The following is a 20,370-nucleotide window of genomic DNA, read 5'->3' as shown; positions in this document are numbered from 1 at the left end:
TGGGTGCCAGCTGATTTAAGCATTTTGACTGATCTTTCAAGGTCCACAGAAAATTTTGTGTTTGGACTATGGAAACACACATACTACCAAATGAACTATCATCTTTCATCAGAATTTTTTTTTTGTTTCTACCTTATTCCGTTTTTCAGTAATCAACAATAGAAAATGGTTAGTTTCACCCAAAATGCTCTGTTTTGGACCAAAATATGGAGAAATCAAGCTTTTTGTGAAACAATTTTATTTCATGCACTCTAGTGAATTTGACACTTTTTTTTCCATGCATGATGCCACAAACAGCTAAACAGTGCTTTACTTCTGTAAAACACTACCACCAACAATGAAAAAGTGTTTTTTTGATAGCAAAATACGTTTATTTACATTCAACAGTGTAACAATTTGACAAAACAATTTGGCAAACAATTTACAAATGTATGCAACTGTGGTACTATTTACAATTGTGTGGATGTTTCAACTACAGTTTTTCTTTTTGTGTAACACTCCCCTTCGTGCAAGGAGACGCAGCAGGATTTGCACAACAGATTAGTTTCACCGCGATTGCCCCTTCGCGTGCAGACGCTACACTTTCTTGCCGGCCTTTTTTTCCGGGGAATAGCAAGTATATACTGCAGTGTGTGTTTGGCCATGTTGCCATCAAGTCTACTCTCAGGATCATGATACGGTGACATTACGGTGGTGTTACGTCTGGCTTCCTCATGTCCTTCAGTTCCTATACCGGGTGGTAAGAGATGTTCTGATCCATCTTATCCACTCCATTCATGGTGGCATCGTAGTCCAGAACCAGTGTCTTCTCTCTGTGATCAGACTGTACCCACTCCTCTGATGAATATGCATTGGACTCGGGGTACTCTTCATCGTCCGATTGAACGTCCGCCTGTGCAGAAGTGCTCGGTTGTGCACCGCGTTTTCCGGTGTTAGCGTCGCTAGCCGGTGAGGCTTTACGTCGTGATCATAGCCGCCGCGTCAACGCTTCCAACTTCGGCGTCAACCTCGGAGTCACCATTATCATCATCGTCGTCATCAATGTGCTCTTTAGCATTGATCGATGCTTTTCGTCTTTGAAAAAAATGCTCAAGCATGAGCTGCTTGCAACCGGTCGCCATTTTCGCTTCCTCAGCCATTCTCACCTCAACACTAGCTCCGCCTCACGTCTTCTACTGACGCCTACCCAATCTTGTCCAAAGAGAGTCATCGCTGCCATCTAGTGCCCAAAAATAGTCATTATACTAACTAGATCTGCTTGATACTTTCAGCACAGCTGGCCAAGGCTTTACTCCACCCGTTTCCCCCAAAAAAACATAGTGAACGTCTTTTAACATCTTTGGCAGCCCTCCTTAGGATTTTACTAAACGTCATTAAACGTTTTTGTCAGTCAAAGAGTTAAGCGTGTGGCAAACGTAAACGTGTGGCAAACGTAAACGTGGCACTTAACTCTTTTACTGCCAAAGACGTTAAATGACGTTCTGCAAAAACCTACGGAGCGCCAAAGATGTTAACTCTTTCACTGCCAGACGTTTTCAGAAACGGGTTGTCCCCACTGCCAGCCGATTTAAGCATTTTGAGTGATATTTCAAGGTCCACAGAAAATGTTGTGTTTGGATTATGGAAACACACATACTACCAAATAAAAGATTGGACTCTCATCTTTCATCAGAAAAAAAAGTTTGTTTCTAGCTTATTCCGTTCTTCAGTAATCAACAATAGAAAATGGTAACTTTCACCGAAATTCTCTGTTTTGAAACAAAAAGTGGAGAAAAACGGCTTTTTGTGAAACGATGTTATTTCATGCACTTCAGTGAATTGTACACTTCTTTTTGTCCATGAATGATGCCACAAACACCTAAATAGTGCTTTACTTCTATAAAACAGTACCACCAACAATGAAAAAGTCTTTTTTTATAGCAAAAAAACAGTTTATTTACATAGAAAACAGTAACAATTTGACAAACTATTTACAAAAGTGTACAACTGTGCATGTGTGATTATTTACAATTGTGTGGATGTTTGAAGTACATAAATTTTACTTTTGTGTGGTAAACAGTGTAACACTCGCCTGCGTGCAAGGGGACACTGCAAGATTTGCACCACAGCCTTGTCTCACTGCGAATGCCCCTTCGCATGCAGACCCGACACCTTCTTGCTGGCTTTTTTTTCCGGGAAGTAGCAGGCATGTGTTCCAGCGTGTGTTTGGCCATGTTACCATCAAGTCGGCTTTCAGGATCAAAATACGGTGACCTGGTATTTTGTCTGGCTTCCTCATGCTCTTCCATCCCAACTTCCTCCTGGTCTTGTGGCAACAGCCACCCTCTCACCACCTGCTGGATGAACTCCAAAAAAGGTTGACTCGTCCCAGGATTTTTTTTTTTTGTACAAGATGTAAGCATTGAACATGCATATTTGGAAAAGATAGGCAACAAACTTTTTGTGCCACTTCAACGTTTTCCGTGTGAATGGGTGGTACGAGATGTTTTGATCCATCTTGTCCACTCCATTCATCTTGGAATTGTAGTCCACAACACAAATTGGTTTTTCGAAAGGCACTTTTTTTTTTGTGCCTTCCGCCACACCTCCACTGTCCGCATTTCATCTTTGTGAAACGTTGTCACCATCCTCAACAAACGTTTGTCCTGCCATGCCACAATCAAAACATTTGTGTTGTGCCTTACCAGTTTCCCCCCCACCCCAAGGCCAGTGTTGGTTAGGCACGTTATCTCACTGGGTTCACCCCTGTTCTTCCTCAGCGTTCCACAAACATTGGTACGCGCTGCCAGGAGACGTTCACACAAAGCAATCGAGTTATAAAAATTGTCCATGAATAGTGTGTACCCATTTCCTGGCAGACGATCCAGTAAGTTGAACACTGTATCGGGGAGAGAACAACTAATGCCAACATAGGGTTGCATATTGAAACAATAGCCGGTTTGGGAGTCACACAAAATGTATGATTTGATCCCATATTTGACCGGCTTTTGGGGGTTGTACACTTTGAACGAAAGACGTCCCTGGAAACTCATCATTCCCTCATCAATACAAATATTCCTGCCCGGTTGAAACAGTTCCTTGAACTTGTTTACAACGTGATTGAACACAGGACGAATTTTAAATAGTTTGTCGTCTGAACTGTGTGCCGTCTCGTTGTCGTTGAAGTGCAGGAAACTCCAGATGAGCTGGAAGCGGTTTCGAGGCATCGCGCGACTGAAGAATGGTGTCGTCTCTATTTCGTCCTGAGTCCAATACATTTCGATACTGGGCTTGTTTATATACCCAGTAAGGAATTGGAGTGCAAAAAACGTTTTGAGCTCAGACACAGACACTGGCTTCCAAGCACGACTCCTGCAGTGTGGCAGACTTTCAGCCCGTTTTTGCATTGACTGACGTGCAAATAAGTTTGTCTGATCAGCAATGTGCTGCAGAAGTTCGTCTGTGATGAAGAGCTGCAGGAAGTCAACTGGCCGGGTTGAATTCAGCTCTGCTGCGGCACCTCTCGGTCCTGGCGCCACAGTAAAGGGGAATGCGTTTGGCTGCCAGCCTGCTTCATGCCAGCCAGATTTTTGGGGATCTGCAAATATACATTTCAATATCATATAATATTCATTTTAGATCAGTGTGATGCAATATATATATATAAATATATATATTTACGTTTTTTCTTGGATCCACTGGTTGATGGACCTTTATTCTGCTCACTCTGAGGAGCGTCACTCTGAGCTGCAGCTGAAAGAAATATATACAATTACAATAATATCGAAAGAGCGTTTTCTTTTGTTGTTGCGGTGTATTGAAAACACTTTTTTTATACCTCTCTTTGTCGTCTTTGCAGTGGGACGTCGCTGTGAGCACGATCCACGATCTATGAATGCACATTCACGTTACACGAGGTGCTAGCAGCGTGCTGGAAAAGTATCTCATAGCAAGTTTGTGCTTACCTTCGACGTCTTCTGCGGATGAAATACTGTCCGAATCACTTTCTCCGTGGTCAGACTGTACCCACTCCTCCGAAGAATATCCATCGGACTCAGGATACTCTTCGTCGTCGTCCGATTGAACGTCCTCGTGCGGAGAAGTGCTTGGTCGTGCACCACGTTTTCCGGCGCTAGCACCGCTAGCCTCCGAGGCCTTAAAACGCGGTCGAAGCTGCCGCCGCGTCAACGCTGCAACTTCGGCATCAACCTCATTGTCGCCATCATCATCACCTTCGTCGGATTGAACGTCCTCGCGTGCAGAAGTGCTCGGTCGTGCACGACGTTTTCCGGCGCTAGCACCGCTAGCCTCTGAGGCCTTAGGACGTGAACGAAGCTGCCGCTGCGTCAACGCTGTAGCTTCGGCGTCAACCTCCTTATCACCATCATCATCGCGGTCATCATAATGGTGCACTTTAGCACTGGTTGATGCTTCTCCTTTTCCAAAAAATCGATCAAGCGTGGTCTGTTTCTTACCGTCGGTCGCCATTTTTCGTCTCTCCTCAATTCTCGTCTACTCCTCGACGCTCTAGCCCCGCCTGGCCTTTTATACTACTGACGCCCACCCGATCTTGTCAAAAGAGAGTCATCGCTGCCCTCTAGGGGCCAAAAATAGTCATTAGGCACAACAGACAGGCTGGAAACTTTCACCAGACATGCGGAAGGGTTTCCTCTACCTGTTTTTAAAAAAAATAAAATAAATCATTGGATAACGTCTTTTGATGTCAGTGGCAGTGAAAGAGTTAAAAGACGTCCACCCATTTATTATTATTATTTTTTTGAAACGGGTGGAGTAAAGCCTTGCCCAGCTGTGGTGAAAGTTTCAAGCAGGTCTAGTGAGCCTAATGACTATTTTTGGCCCCTAGAGGGCAGCGATGACTCTCTTTTGATAAGATTGGGTAGGTGTCAGTAGAAGACGTGAGGCAGAGCTAGAGGGGACTGGCTGGGGAAGGGAAGAAGAACATGGCGACCGGTTTGCAAGCAGCTCACGCTCGAGCATTTTTTTTTCAAAGACGAAAAGCATCGAACAACGCTTAAAGAGCACATTGATGACGACGATGATCATCATCGATGATGATGATGGTGACTCCGAGGTTGACGCCGAAGTTGGAAGCGCTGACGCGGCGGCTATGACGACGTCATAAAGGTTCACGGGCTAGCGATGCTAACACCGGAAAACGCGGAGCACGCTCAGGCGGACGTTCAATCGGACAACGAAGAGTGCCCCGAGTCCAATGCATATTCATCGGAGGAGTGGGTACAGTCTGCTACTTGCTGCAGTCTGCTACCCCGGAAAAAAAGGCCATCAAGAAAGTGTAACGTCTGCACGCGAAAGGGACAATCGAAAGTGAAAGTAATCTGTTGTGCAAATCCTGGTCCCTCTCCTTGCACGCAGGAGATCGTTACAAAAAGAAAAACTGTATTTGAAACATCCACATAATTGTAAATAGTACCACACTTGCACACATTTGTAAATAGTTTGCGAAATTGTTTTGCCAAATTGTTACACTGTCGAATGGAAATAAACGTATTTTGCAATCCAAAAACACTTTTTCATTGTTGGTGGTGGTGTATTACAGAAGTAAAGCACTATTTAGGTGTTTGTGGCATCATTCATGGACAAAAAGAAGTATAGAATTCACTAGAGTGCATGAAATAACATCATTTCACAAAAAGCTCTTTTTCTCCGCTTTTTGTTTCAAAACAGAGCATTTCGGTGAAACTAACCATTTTCTATTGTTGATTACTGAAGAACGGAATAAGGTAGAAACAAACTTTTTTTTCTGATAAAAGATGAAAGTTCAATCTTTCATTTGGTAGTATGTGTGTTTCCATAGTCCAAACACAACATTTTCTGTGGACCTTGAAAGATCAGTCAAAATGCTTAAATCGGCTAGCACTCGCGACATCCCGTTTCTGAAAACGTCTGGCAGTCAAAGAGTTAAACACTGCGTAGTTAAGTGAGCTACAAACATATATAACATACTGTACATTGAACCACAGATATAGGTTACATTACTCCCAACAAGAGTACATACTTATTCTCAGTAACGCACACCAAAATGGCGCTGCCGGAAGTAATGAAATGAACAAGCGTTACCTCATAAGGATACACACAGGAAACAAACGAGACAGAACAAAACGTTCATTCCCCGAAGTCTCTCTGACATTTCCTGACTCAAAATTGGCCGCTAGAGCGGGGGTCAATACCAGTATCAATATCCGTCGCGAGTACCGAAATGTGGCCTGGTATCGGCCCGATACCGATACTCGGCCATCCCTACTTTTTACTTCTACTCGTCAAGTACATTTCAGAGCCTGTACTTTTTTAGTTTTACTTGAGTAATTAATTGAGTGAGCACTTTTACTTTTACCAAAGTTGCTTTTTACCCAAGTAATTGTACTTTTACTCAAGTAGCGAATATCAGTACTTTTCCCCAACTCTGGTTGCTGGGTAGAGTAAGCGTTAAATTAAATTGCCTCCAATGTGCCAGTATTTTTGCCAGTCCTATTTAATGCAACTTTTTATTGAGCAGCATCCAATAAATTTGGATGTGAGAGTTGTCATGATTTGGGTCAGCTGTTCTGTTTCCCTTGCAGGCACTGGGGAAACAGCTGGTGGGCAGAGCCCACCATACACACCTGCTGCCCATCAGGCCAGGATAAAAGCCTGACGGACACAGCAAGGAGTGTCGGGTGATTACCTCGAGACGCTACTCTCCTGACCCGACTGGTTTCGCTCCCACAAGAATTTTCTCCTGCTTCTCATGACTTGCCTTTTTGCCGCCATCGAGCATGATTTTGGTTTTGTTTGTTGTCCGCCTGTGAGCGTGATTTTGTGTTTGCTTTTGTCCGCCTGTGAGCGTGATTTTATGTTTGCTTTTGTTAGTAAATTAAAACTACGTTATCCGCATCCTTGCCGTGGCTCTCCTACCTCCCTGCATCTGGGTCCTCCATTCACAAGCCGTGACAGAATCACCCGACCAAGAATGGACCCCGCAGATCCCAACAGCCTGCGCCAGGCCCTGGCCAGCCATGGACACTTGCTCGGACAGCATGAGCAATATTTCCATGAACTAAAGGAGGCGATATCGATGCTAGCCGCCCAGATTGGATCGCTCTCTTTGAAGGTGGAACGGAGATCGGAATCTACGGCCGCGGAAGGATCACGACCAGCCGGAGCGTCTCCTGTCTTACCTGCGTCCCGACCAGCAGGCAATGTTGTATTCCCCATCCTCCCCGCTACTCTGGCGAAATCGGTGGGTGTGACCAGTTCGTTCAGGCCAGGCGGCATTATGGGCGATGGCGGTCAGCAAAGCCAACCCGGAGCTCCGAGCCTCGTTTCCTGCCTTCCTAGCGGACTTCCGTAACGTCTTCGACCATCCAGTAAAAGGGAAGGAGGCGGGCAGTTGCTTACTGGACCTCCGACAATCCGGCTCCTCCGTGGCGGAATACTCCATATCGTTCCGGGTTTTGGCCGCCGAGAGCCGTTACGGCGAAGCGGCGCTGTGCGGGATTTTCCGGCGGGGACTCAACCCGCGGATCAAGGACGAGCTGGCAGCACGGGACAAGACGTCCACCTTGGAGGAGCTTATCGGCTTGGCCATCCGATTGGACAACAGGTTGCGGGAGCGACGACTGGAACGGGACGAGGAGCGACGACCGGAGGCAACGGCCACGGTTGCGCAGCCGGTGTCGGCCGCTTCCGCGGGGCACGTACTCAACGCCTCGCCTCCCGACGCTTCGTGGCGACGCCCTCATGCTGTAGATGGCGTCGAACCTATGCAGCTGGGAGGAGGGCGCCTCTCGGCGACGGAGCACTCGAGAGGGTGGAGAGACCTGGCATGCCGATATCGTGGTCGGTCCGGACACCAATCGGCCAAGTGTTGGAAGCGGCCTGAGAGGCGTCGTGACGTCACAACCGTTTCTGCCACAACCATCCCATCCCGACGTAACAGCCAGTGTGAGTACTCCCAGTCCATGGTCGTTGTTACCTCGAAGAGGCTACAACTTTCGGGAGAAATGATGTGGGTTGGGGTGAACACAAAGATGACGGTTTTGGTGGATTCGGGGGCGGACGACTGTATAATCGACCCGAGGATGGTCAACACCTTGAAGTGTCCGGTGGTGAGACTCGAGAGTCCCAAGAAGATGTATGATCTTGACGGGCGCCTCTTGGGTGTGATTACGCACAGGACCGAGGGGTTACTAATGCGTCTATCGGGGAACCACGTGGAGACAGACAGTTCTTCATTATGCCGTCACGGTCAGCCCCATTGGTCCTGTGTCTGACTTGGCTGGCCCGGCATAACCCTGACATTAACTGGGGCATGCCCAGGCTGGAGCTTGTTTTGTCACTCGCATTGCCTACAGTCGGCGGTGAATGACCACAGTGGCCAAGCCAAAGCAACCAGGGAGTTTATTGACCTGGATGATGTGCCGGCAGACTACCACGACTTGAGGGAGGTCTTTAGTAAAGACCGGGCCATGTCTCTCCCCCCACATCGACCTTATGACTGCGCAATATAACTGGTTCCTGGGGCACCACTGCCTAGTACACGCTTGTACCAAGTTGCTAAGCCGGAACTTCAAGCCCTCAAGGACTATATCACCACGTCTTTGGCGGCCGGGCTGATTCGACCTTCCAAGTCACCACTAAGGGCAGGGTTTTTCTTCGTCGAAAAGAAAGACAAAACCCTGCGCCATTGCATCGATTTCCGTGGTCTGAATGACATAACCGTTAACTCTTTCACTGCCAGACGTTTTCAGAAACGGGTTGTCCCCACTGCCAGCCGATTTAAGCATTTTGAGTGATCTTTCAAGGTCCACAGAAAATGTTGTGTTTGGACAATGGAAACACACATACTACCAAATGAAAGATTGGACTCTCAGCTTTCATCAGAAAAAAAAGTTTGTTTCTACCTTATTCCGTTCTTCAGTAATCAACAATAGAAAATGGTTACTTTCACCGAAATTCTCTGTTTTGAAACAAAAAACGGAGAAAAGGAGCTTTTTGTGAAACGATGTTATTTCATGCACTCTAGTGAATTGTACACTTCTTTTTGTCCATGAATGATGCCACAAACACCTAAATAGTGCTTTACTTCTGTAAAACGCTTTCACCAACAATGAAAAAGTGTTTTTTGATTGCAAAATACGTTTATTTCCATTCAACAGTGTAACAATTTGACAAAACAATTTCGCAAACTATTTACAAATGTGTGCATCTGTGGTACTACTTACAATTATGTGGATGTTTCAAATACAGTTTTTCCTTTTGTAACGCTCTCCTGCGTGCAAGGAGACGCCAGGACTCGCACAACAGTTTACTTTCACTTTCGCATTGGTCCGTTTTGCGTGCAAACGTTACACTTTCTTGACGGCCTTTTTTTCCGGGGAATAAAAAGCAAGTAACAGACTGTACACACTTCCTCCGATGAATATGCATTGGACTCGGGGCACTCTCCGTCGTCCGATCGAACGTCCGCCTGTGCGTGCTCGGCTGTGCTCCGCGTTACGACACCGTCATAGCCGCCACGTCAGCGGTTCCAATTTCGCCGTCAAGCTCGGATTCACCTTCATCATCATCGATGATGATCATCGTCGTCATCAATGTTCTATTTTAGCGTTGGTCGATGCCTTTCGTCTTGTAAGTGTAGAGCTGCTTGCAAACGCTCGCCATTGCCCGTTCCCTCCTCCATCTAGCTCCATCTAACGTCTTCTACTGCCGCATCAATGCTTCCCAACCACGGAGTCACCACCCTCATCTTCATCATCGATGATGATCATCGTCGTCAACAATGTGCTCTTTCAGCAATGCTTTTGGCCTTTGAAAAAAACGGCTCGGGCGTGAGCTCCTCACGACCGGCTGCCATTTTTCCTTTGTCTTCCACTCTCATCTCCTGCTCGACGCTCTAGCTCCGCCTCTACTGACACCCACCCGATCTTGTCAAAAGAGAGTCATCGCTGCCCTCTAGGGGCCAAAAATAGTCATTAGGCACAACAGACAGGCTGGAAACTTTCACCAGACATGCGGAAGGGTTTCCTCTACCCGTTTCAAAAAAAATAAAAATAATCATTGGATGACGTCTTTTGACGTCATTGGCAGTGCTCCGTAGGTTTTTACTTGATGTCTTTAAACGTCAGTGGCAGTGAAAGAGTTAAAAACAAATATCCGTTGCCGCTAATGGACTCAGCTTTCGCGCCCTTACATTCCGCTACATTCTACACGGTGAGGGTCATTCTGGACTCTCGAAAGCGTGGCAGGGGGATGCAGTATCTGGTCGACTGGGAAGGGTACGGACCCGAGGACCGCCAGTGGGTCCCCGGCTCCTGGATTTTAGACCAGTCCCAGTTCTCCCTTTTTTTTTTTTTTTTTTTTGTATGTGGATGTGTGTTTGTGCGTGCGTGCGTGCGTGAAAAAAAAAAAAAAAAAATCCCATACCGTTCACCTAAACCGAACACTTCAAAATCCAGCCAGAGTCGTGGGGCCGCCAGGAGACCCGAAGAGGGACCAAAGAAAAGAAAGAAAAGCGAAGCCCAGCACCGACCAGACACCACCCACTGGGCCACTAACCAGAGTCCTTCACCAACCCCAGAGACATCTAAATTCCAACAAATCAGGGAGACCTCAAGGGCCCAAAGGAGAAACTGAGGAAAGGTAGAAAGGACAGACTAAGCAGAGTGAGATCCACAGACACCAGCCTCCACCGATTCAATGACCTGAGGGAGAAACAGATTGTGTCTGAGTTTCGATAGATGCTGGTGTGGTGGATCTGGCATGCATAAAAATCTCCATCAAAGAGGGGAGCCGTCGACCCCCGCCAGGACAGAGCAAGCGCAACACCTCAGGGCCCCCCAGGCCACGGCAGCGCCAAAGGACGACCCCCGGGCCCCGCAGGGGCTACCGGCCGGAGAGCAAACCCAGGAGCAGGAGCCCCACCCCAACGCGGCCCGCGCCCCCAACCCAACGCAGCAGGACGGGGCACTGCAGGCCCACCAGGCACCCCACCGGCCCGCAAGGGCAGGAGGCAGCGGCAGGGCCGCAGAGAGAGGGAGAGAGGAGGAGGAAGGGCGACAAGGGAGAAGGGACAGGGAGGCGGAGGACGGGAGGGGAGAGGCGAAGAGGGAGAGGAAGCAAGTGGGAGGAAGGGGGAGGGGAGAGGGAACCACGGGGCACCCCGGCGGCCCACAGGCCCCGAACCGCGTCGCCGGGCCCAGAGCGACGGACCGCGCCGGGGCGGCGCCGCCCCGAACACCAGGGAGAGCCCCGCAACACAGCACCCCCCACGAGACCCAGGGAACGACCAAGACGCAGCCGCCACCCAGCAGCCAACAGAGGGGCAGACCCGCCCACGCCCAGCCAGAGGGGGACAGCACCTGTAGAGTTAGTCCCCTGGCATGCAGCGAATCCGAATATTAGCCCTTAGTGCCCATTGGAGGTGAATCTGCTCGATCCTGTTGGCAGCAACTGGGTTCCTGACTATAAAAACACAACCATTAGTTACAAACTGCCAAATGCAGAGACATCAATGTAAGTTATCATGATGTGGTGGCTCTCGCTAACAGGCAGAATTAAATAACCAGAATTAGGTTAAAATATTCTATATACGTAGACCATATTTCTATGAATTTTGATATTTGTTTTTTATTTGAGGCCGATATTTTTTCCATTAAAAAGTGATTTATGAGGAGGTTAGACCATTGGTCGATATTCAGAGTTTGTTTATTTTTCCAGTTAACAAGAATTGTTTTTTTTTGCGATAGTAAGGGCTACAAGTGTAGATTGAAATTGTTTATGTGGTAAGTCAGTTGTTGTTAGGTCACCTAGCAAACACAAGTTTGGAGATAAAGGTATCCTACAGTCCAAGATAGCGGAAAGTTTTTCTAAGACTTTAGTCCAGAAATACATAACCAGAGTGCATAACCATAAAGCATGAAAATAAGTGTCTGTAGTGTTTTGTAAACACTGGAGACAAATGTCGGAGTCGGAGAGTCCCATTTTCTTCATCATATATTGAGTAATGTATGTTCTATGGATAATTTTATATTGGATAAGTTGTAAATTTGTGTGTTTTGTCATTTTAAATGCATTTTCACAAAATTGAATCCAAAAGTCAGATTCCGGAGCTATAGACAAGTCTGTCTCCCATTTTAAGATGGGTAAAGACATTTTATCCGTATATGAAAGTAACTTATACATTTTTTTAGTTTTTTTGTTGTTGTCGGAGAAAGCTTGGTAATATCTTTAGCTAAAACCGGCGGTTGGAGCGTACCTTGAAGTGTTGGAATTTGTTTCTTTATCATATTTTTAACTTGCAGATAATGTAAAAAATTTCCGTTTGTTATTTTGTATTTTTGGAGCAAGGATGCATATGATATAAACATATCTGAGAAGAGATGGTGGAGATGTGTAATTCCTTTCTGCTCCCACACACCTAAATAAATCGATTGGTTGTTAATTCGAAAGTCGGGGTTATGCCATAGGGGAGAAAGCCCACAGGGCTCCACTTGGGCTTTTGTAATTTCTAATGCCTTCCACCAAGCAGTCAGGGTGGCGGAAATCATTGGGTTTTTAAAACAATTATGTCGCTTAATTGATGTTGTAATAAAGAGTAAATCTAGAAGTCTGAGGTTATTACAATCCTTCTGTTCTAGTTCCAGCCAACAGTTAGTATCTCTGTTGGGTTGTGCCCATAGAACGATATATTGTAGCTGGTTGGCTATATAGTAGTACATACAATTTGGTGCCTCTAGACCACCTTTGGATTTACTTTTCTGAAGAGTAGATAGACTAATCTTTGCTTTTTTTTTGTTCCAGTAAAATTTTGTAACGGCTGAGTCCAACAACTGGAACCAGTAAGCCGTAGGTTTAAATGGAATCATTGAGAAAAAATTGTTTATTTTAGGTAAAACTTTCATTTTAATGGTGGCTATTCGTCCTATTAAAGAAATAGGAAGATTATTCCAGCGTTCCAAGTCACTATGAATGTTATCCAGAAGTGGAGAAAAGTTTAAATGAATTAAATCAGTTAATTTAGGTGAGATTTTTATGCCTAAGTATTTTAAATTACCTATAGGAAATGAGTAGTGTGGGTCCTGGCTTGCAGGGTTCCATGAATTTTCTGTAATAGGTAGAAGTGTTGATTTTGTCCAGTTAATAGAATAATCTGATAACTGTGAGAATTTAGTTATTAAGTTAAATACTTCCCCTAACGAAATCGCCGGGTTTTCTAAATAAAGTAAAATATCATCGGCATATAGATTAATTTTATATTCTGTTACCCCAGAGTGAATTCCTTGAATCCTTCTTTCCTGGCGTATGGCTAATGCAAGTGGCTCAATAAATATTGCAAATAATAAAGGGGATAGTGGGCATCCCTGTCTTGTGCCTCTCTGTAATATAAAGCTCTGAGATATAATCCCATTAGTAGTAACTGTAGCTTTGGGAGAATCATATAATACTGACACTCAGTGGATAAATGATTTCCCAAAGCCAAATTTATTTGAGGAAGGACCAGTTAACTTTGTCGAAAGATTTTTCTGCATCCAACGATATAATAACTGCCTTCTTATCATGCCGCTGTGACATGCTAATAAGGTTAAAGAGCCTCCTAATATTATTAGTAGAGTGACTATCTTTAATAAAGCCTGTTTGGTCGCTATGAATAATTGTCGAGATTACTGTTTCTAGTCTAGATGTGAAAGCCTTAGTAATAATTTTAATATCAGTGTTAATTAGTGAAATCGGACGGTAACTTGATGGAAGGGTGGGGTCTTCTTCTGGCTTTAATAAAAGTTTAATTGCTGCTGTATTCATGTGTGGGCGTATGTAACCCTTAGTTTTAATTTCTGTTACTACTCTTAAGAATAGTGGAGCAAGCATTAACCAGTAGTGCTTAAAAAATATAGCCGGATAACCATCCGGGCCAGGTGCTTTGCCATTAGGCATACTATCTAGAGCACTGTACAACTCGTTTATAGTAAGTGGCGCCTCTAACATATCTTTATATTCAGTAGTTAACTGAGGCATATTTAAGCTACTGAGGAATGCCTCAATATGCTGCTTGTTAGTTTCTGAGTATAGGTTGCGATAATAGTTATAAAAAAATTGATTCATTTCTTCTGGTGACTGTGTACATTCACCAGTTGTCCCTTTGATAACCGTTATAAGAGATTTTTCCCGATTGCGTTGAAGTTGGTTTGCAAGAAATTTACCTGATTTGTTATTATATTCAAAGTTGTTGTATCTCAATTGTTGTATTATAAACACTGTCTTTTTAGTTAGCATATCATCTAACTGTATTTTTGTATCTTGTAAGTCAGTCCATATTTGGTCATTTGGGTTTATTACGTACTCATCCGTCAGTTGTTTAATTTTATCTTCCAAGTCATTTTCTAATTTTTGATCCTGTTTCTTTTTATAAGATGAATATGATATCATTTTACCTCTAATTACTGCTTTCCCAGCTTCCCAGAGAAGAGATGGCGATAGGCCTGGAGAGTCATTTATTTCCAAAAAGTCTGCCCACTCTTTCCTTATAATTTTATCAAACTCTGCATCGTTTAGCAGTGAGATGTTAAAACGCCATGTTGGTGGTGGTTTAAATGTATAATCAACTTGTAGGGAAAGGGAGACTGGTGCATGGTCGCTAATAATAATAGGATGTATTTTTGTAACAGTTTTATCAGCAATAGAGTTATTTGTAAGAAAATAATCAATTCTTGAAAAGGACCTGTGCACAGCGGAAAAGAAAGTAAATTCCTTCTTATTTGGGTTTTTAAGTCTCCAGCTGTCGACGAGGCCAAAATCATCCATATATTCCTCTATTACTTTAGTAGATTGTAATCGCCTTATACATGTTGTGTTATTAGAACGGTCTATCAATGGATTTAAGACTGTGTTAAAGTCTTCTCCAATAATAATAGTAGAGTTTGATGCTAAATCAAACAGCTGAGAGAAAAATTCATGGAAAAAGGCCGGATCATCATTATTAGGGGCATATAAATTGCCAAATGTATATATTTTATTAAATATAGTTACCTGAATAATAATGTATCGGCCCTCTGGGTCTGTTATTGTATTATTTAGAGTAAAGAGTAAATTCTTATGTATGAGTATACAGACTCCTCTTTGTCTGCTGTTATAAGGGGCAGAGTATGCTTGGCTAAAATTCTTATCAATAAGTAATTTTTCCCTTTAAGCTCCCGTCCTTTACTTATAACAAATACTTTCTGTTTAAAATGCTCCAATTTGGCGATAATAGGACGGAGTCTGTTGCCCCTAGGGGCTCCAAGCCGATGTACCCGGTGAAAGGAGATGTTATTTACCGTCTCCTGGGGAATTTTTAATGACGTCGTCATAATTTTTTTTATCTCAACCTCTGGATTGTCAGAGGTATTCTTGGATATACCTAAAAATATTAAATTATCCTGCATGCTACGGGACTGAACATCCAGAATAGTTTATTTTAGCGTTTTATTTTCCTTTTTAACGGTTTCTAACTCGGCTGAAACAGTCACGAGTGTAGAGTGTAACTCGGCATTGTCGCGTTGGAGATCACTTACCTGTTGGCTGAAGAATTCCATGCTTACCTTTAATTCTTTGACGTCCTCACTGATTAGAGAGAGGACCTCTAATTTTTTATTTATGGACTCCAGCATACTGACCGAAACCTCCGTAGTGGTTAGGTCGTCCGTGTCCGTCGCTGAGTCATTCTTTCTCTTTTTAGAGGGTTTCTTCGACGGTTTCTCGACGGAAGAGTCCTCCATCGCGCAGTTGTAAAAATAACCGTCAATGAAGTGTTCGAGGTCCTCCACGTTGGGTGGTATTCCAAATCTGTCGGATGAAAAAGAGAAGAAAAAAAAAGAAAGGCAAGATATATGATGGTTAAATTCGGATTCGTTTAGTATAATAGAGCTCATTCTATCTTAGCAGCAGGGCGCTGCCATGTTGTGGATTCCCGGTCTCGCTGTAGGTCTCGCGATAATCACAGCATCTCGCGCATGCGTCTCCAAGCCCTCGTCCGTGATTTCCATTTGTCGCACCCATCTGCGCCGGGTGGTCCGCCTGGGGGCGTCGTTGGGGGGGGGGGGGTGTACTGTCATGATTTGGGTCAGCTGTTCTGTTTCCCTTGCAGGCACTGGGGAAAACAGCTGGTGGGCGGAGCCCACCATACACACCTGCTGCCCATCAGGCCAGGATAAAAGCCTGACGGACACAGCAAGGAGTGTCGGGTGATTACCTCGAGACGCTACTCTCCTGACCCGACTGGTTTCGCTCCCACAAGAAATTTCTCCTGCTTCTCATGACTTGCCTTTTTGCCGCCATCGAGCGTGATTTTGGTTTTGTTTGTTGTCCGCCTGTGAGCGTGATTTTGTTTGCTTTTGTCCGCCTGTGAGCGTGATTTTGTGTTTGCTTTTGTTAGTAAATTAAAACTACGTTATCCGCATCCTTGCCGTGGCTCTCCTACCTCCCTGCATCTGGGCCCTCCATTCACAAGCCGTGACAAGAGTTTGTTAAATGTTAAGATGCCAAATGCACTATAAGGGTTTTAGTCAAAGCTGTGGTTAAAATATTTTGACCAATTTTATTCCTTTATTTTCATATTCGTCATTGACCTTTCAATATCATAAAAAACATTAGAGCATCAGTTTTATACCGTTTTAATGAGCAGATTTGACAAATGAAGAAGCAAAAGATGTGGACCCCCCTTTTTATGGGCTCATGACCTGTGGAAGGGGCCAAGGGTGAGCTGGGTGAAAGATGAAGGCGGGGAGCTTGGTGGTCCAATCCCCGATGACAGAAACTTCCCCTCGGGATGTGGGATGTCACCATTCTGGCAAGGAATGAGCTTGAGCTAGTGTGTGAGGTTGACATGTAGAATTGGTGGTGGAGAGATGCCTGACTGCTTCCTCTTGAGATACCACTGAGTAAGGCGCAGAACCCCTGAACTGCTCAGGAGCGTGACTGCTCCCTCATTGCAACATATCTCCCTTCCCTTTACTTACATGATTTTGGAATAATAATAAGAATCTGTTTGCAAGACGTACAGCTAAAATAGTAGAGTAACATAATTTGAATAGCGGTAGAGTATATTCCAAGAGAGCAGCGCTACAATTGCTTTCACACAAAACAAAAATCAGATTTTGTATTATATTATAGAATTAGGAAGTGAATAAAGTCAATAAAAAATAAATAATTATATTAGTGCAGATATGAGCAAACCACAACCACATTCAAAATCTTAAGCGCTACACTGGGTAATAATCTAAATGTTGAAAAAGTGTAAAACTCTGCATAACATTGATTGAGCATATCAGAAACTTAATATAGGCAAGCACTTATAGTACATGCAATGTTGGTTGTCCTTTCCCCGGTTTCAAATTTATCACATTTAAGGCAATTGTTAAAATATAACTCCCTTCTAAGCTTTAGTTGAGGTTTCTGGAGAAATGCAATTGAAATACAGGATGGGACATCTTTTGAGTGTGGATTATAAATATTATTTTTATTTGACTCTTATTACTTGTTTACAATTGAATGATTATAGATATAGAGAACAATAAGATGAGGAAAGAGACAGGAAATTAAATGTGCTGTGTACACACATTTTGTAGATCTATCATTTAGTGGTTATCATTAAATGGTGGTACATATTTGACACCAGGGCTGTATTTGTGCCACATTGTATCACATGGAGATAATGGCTTAACATAATTCTGCTGAAATAAGCAGAGGTTCTATGTAAATAGCATAGCAACATATTTCACAATTTCACTCTTAAATATCCTTTAAAAGTATGATGCACAAGATATTGAACTTTGAGACCGGCCTACAGTTTGCTGCAATAAAAAAAAAAGAAGAAATATTAGGCATTTTGCGAGAAGTAAAAAACGCCCAGTTCAGTATAACCCCGTCTCTGCCCGTGTGGTTGCCGCGCCGCTCTTGTACGTGTCGTCTGCTGCGCGCACTGCCCACAATACACTAGTGGCCACGCAAGACCAATTGCAGTTTACACAAGTGTCCACCAGAACCTTTCGGGGATTTTAAGACGGTCAATTGTCATTGCACTTTGGCAATGCAAATGTGAAGGATAATTGATTGCTTTGAATTCATTTTGGACAGAATGATGACATCATAGAGTGATATCCGCTCGTTTTCTTGGATTGGAAGGGGCTGATGATTGGAGAGCAGAATGACCTGGAATTTCATAGAGGGGAGAATGGAGAAAAACACCACTTCGGTGATGTTTTTGGTGAGGAATTAGCATTTTAACATGGCTAAAAGCTAAAAAAAAAAGTTGAATTTTTACATTACTGTCCCTTTTAATAATGATAATGCATCAGATTTATATAGTGCTTTTCTAGACACTCAAAGACACTTTACACATTCACACTGAGATGGCAGTAAGCTATTTAAGTAACCACAGCTGCCCTCGGGCAGGCTGACGGAAGCGTGGCTTCCAGTGTGCGCTTACAGCCCCTCCGACCACCACCAAACATTCGCACCTTCCATACACCAGTGTGAGCAGCACTGGAGGCAATGTGAGTAAAGTGCTTTGCCCAAGGACACAACAACACATGACTTGGGGAGAGCGGGGATCGAACAGCCAACCTTCTGGTTACTGAAGAACCATCTCTACACCGTGAGCCACGGCCGCCACGCAAGGAAGTTACAAATGTTTTTGGGGCCATTTCTCGTGACTATTAACCTGCGCCCATTGGCTGAGATGTTTAAAAGGATGCCCTATCGGAATGCAGGTTTCAGTTTACACGGAAGAGCTTGTATTTTAGGAAACATTCTGATTCATTGGCATACGCACGGTGGTGCGAACAAAATTGGCCGGTAGACACGTGACATGAACTTGATGGTGAATTTAATTTTTTTATTTTTTTTTTGGAGAGCTCAGTATTGTTCATTCGGTAATTTTACAGCCAGAGTCGTGAGGCCGTCAGGAAACCCGAGAAAGGACCAAAGAAAAGAAAGGAAAGTGAAATCCAGCACCGACCAGACACCACCCACCAGGCCACCAACCAGAGTCCTTCACCAACCCCAGAGACATCTAAATTTCAACAAATCAGGGAGACCTCAAGAGACCAAAGGAGAGACTGAGGAAAGGAAGGAAGGACAGACGAAGCGGAGTGAGATCCACAGACACCAGCCTCCACCGATTCAATGACCTGAGGAAGATTGTGTCTGAGTTTCGGTAGATGCTGGTGTGGTGGATCTGGCATGCATGACAACAACGCAGCACCCCCCAAGAGACCCAGGGAACGGCCAAGACGCAGCCGCCACCCAGCAGCCAACAGAGGGGCAGACCCGCCCACTTGATGGTGAATTTGTATTTCTGTACATTTAGTGAATGTCCAATGTCTTTATGCAGTGTCGGAAAAGAAACCACAACAAAAAAAACACCATGTCAGTTTAAGATGATTACATATAATTGTATTAGCAAGGATTTAGTGTTTAATAAACACTCGGTTGGAATTCAAATATTTGTTAAAATTAAACGCTATGAAAATGCAGTTTTTCAGGGATTAAGTATGGCATAGATGCACAACGACATAATTAAGCCTATTTAGCTTCAGTATGTTTGAGAGAGTGCAACATCTTAATCCATACCCACCATTTTAAAGAGCAGGTGCTATTTTATTATTATTTTTCTGCAAACCAAAGACAGTTGTTTAGCTTTCTGTCTTAATTTTCCCCTTCAGAGAATCTATGAAGTGATCATGCTCCTAGAGTGTAGCATTATTACATTTGGGGATTAATTATCCCTTGTTTGTTTTTGTAACATGTTATTCAAATGAATGACAAGATAAACAACACTTCTCTTGTGCCAGAGGGAACGTTTTAAATAAAGGCAAACATGGTGATAGGTGTACATAGGAAAAACATACAAACAAACAAGCCATCCCTGATCATCTACCCCCTGAGAACCAGCGTGCAACGGTATGTCATGTTGCCATTGAAGACATTTAATATTTTCAATTTGATGTTTTACTGTTTATTAATTTACTTATAGGCATATCAATGTGATATAATCATGAGTGTTTAATAGAATACAGTGGAATAATGATTTTGTGAACTTTATTTTATCCTCTCACCCTCAAAGCTATTGAAGATAGGAATGTGCATGATGTTATTTAGAGCCTTTTGGCATTGGAGTCTAAAAGTCTGGGGTTAGATCCTAATTGCATTTGTTCCCCCAGTCAAGAAGGGGAACTGTATGTAAATGTCTGTTTACTAATAAGATTACACCTTTGGCCAACCTGGAATCAACATGTCTGTATGTAAACGTCTGCTTACTAACAACATTACACATTTGTTCACTAGGAGATGACATGTCTGCCCTTTGTTCAATCAAGAGCCGGGAGGAGGAACCTTTTA

The 20,370-nt window shown here is 43.9% G+C and overlaps 1 protein-coding gene across 2 annotated transcripts; it reads right to left on the bottom strand.

Moving 5' to 3' along the window:
* Nucleotides 1-2,037: 2,037 nt before the first annotated feature.
* Nucleotides 2,038-4,059, bottom strand: LOC144035796 (uncharacterized). Of its 2 annotated transcripts, none has more exons than XM_077545734.1 (4): nt 3,945-4,059; nt 3,818-3,868; nt 3,661-3,732; nt 2,038-3,577 (listed from the first exon to the last, which is right to left on the bottom strand). In XM_077545734.1, the coding sequence occupies exons 1-4, from the start codon at nt 4,026-4,028 to the stop codon at nt 3,482-3,484; spliced, it is 303 nt and encodes a 100-aa protein (XP_077401860.1). In that variant the 5' UTR covers nt 4,029-4,059; the 3' UTR covers nt 2,038-3,481. The 2 variants fall into 2 exon arrangements, with proteins under 2 accessions (XP_077401860.1, XP_077401861.1); XM_077545735.1 differs by having other exon boundaries at nt 3,661-3,726.
* Between the last annotated feature and the right edge of the window lie 16,311 nt (nt 4,060-20,370).

This window comes from Vanacampus margaritifer, chromosome 16, assembly GCF_051991255.1.
Source record: "Vanacampus margaritifer isolate UIUO_Vmar chromosome 16, RoL_Vmar_1.0, whole genome shotgun sequence".
Lineage (NCBI taxonomy): Eukaryota > Metazoa > Chordata > Actinopteri > Syngnathiformes > Syngnathidae > Vanacampus > Vanacampus margaritifer.
The sequence above is the reverse complement of the archived record's forward strand: the minus strand, read 5'-3'. Positions and strand labels throughout refer to the sequence as shown.

Bases quoted from the DNA above. Each gene is read 5' to 3' on its own strand.
- LOC144035796 (XM_077545734.1), bottom strand. From the start codon at position 4,028: ATGGATATTCTTCGGAGGAGTGGGTACAGTCTGACCACGGAGAAAGTG. The intron at 3,869-3,944 runs GTAAGCACAAAC...GTGCATTCATAG, and splicing joins ATCCGCAGAAGACGTCGAAG to ATCGTGGATCGTGCTCACAG. The intron at 3,733-3,817 runs GTATAAAAAAAG...TATTTCTTTCAG, and splicing joins TGCAAAGACGACAAAGAGAG to CTGCAGCTCAGAGTGACGCT.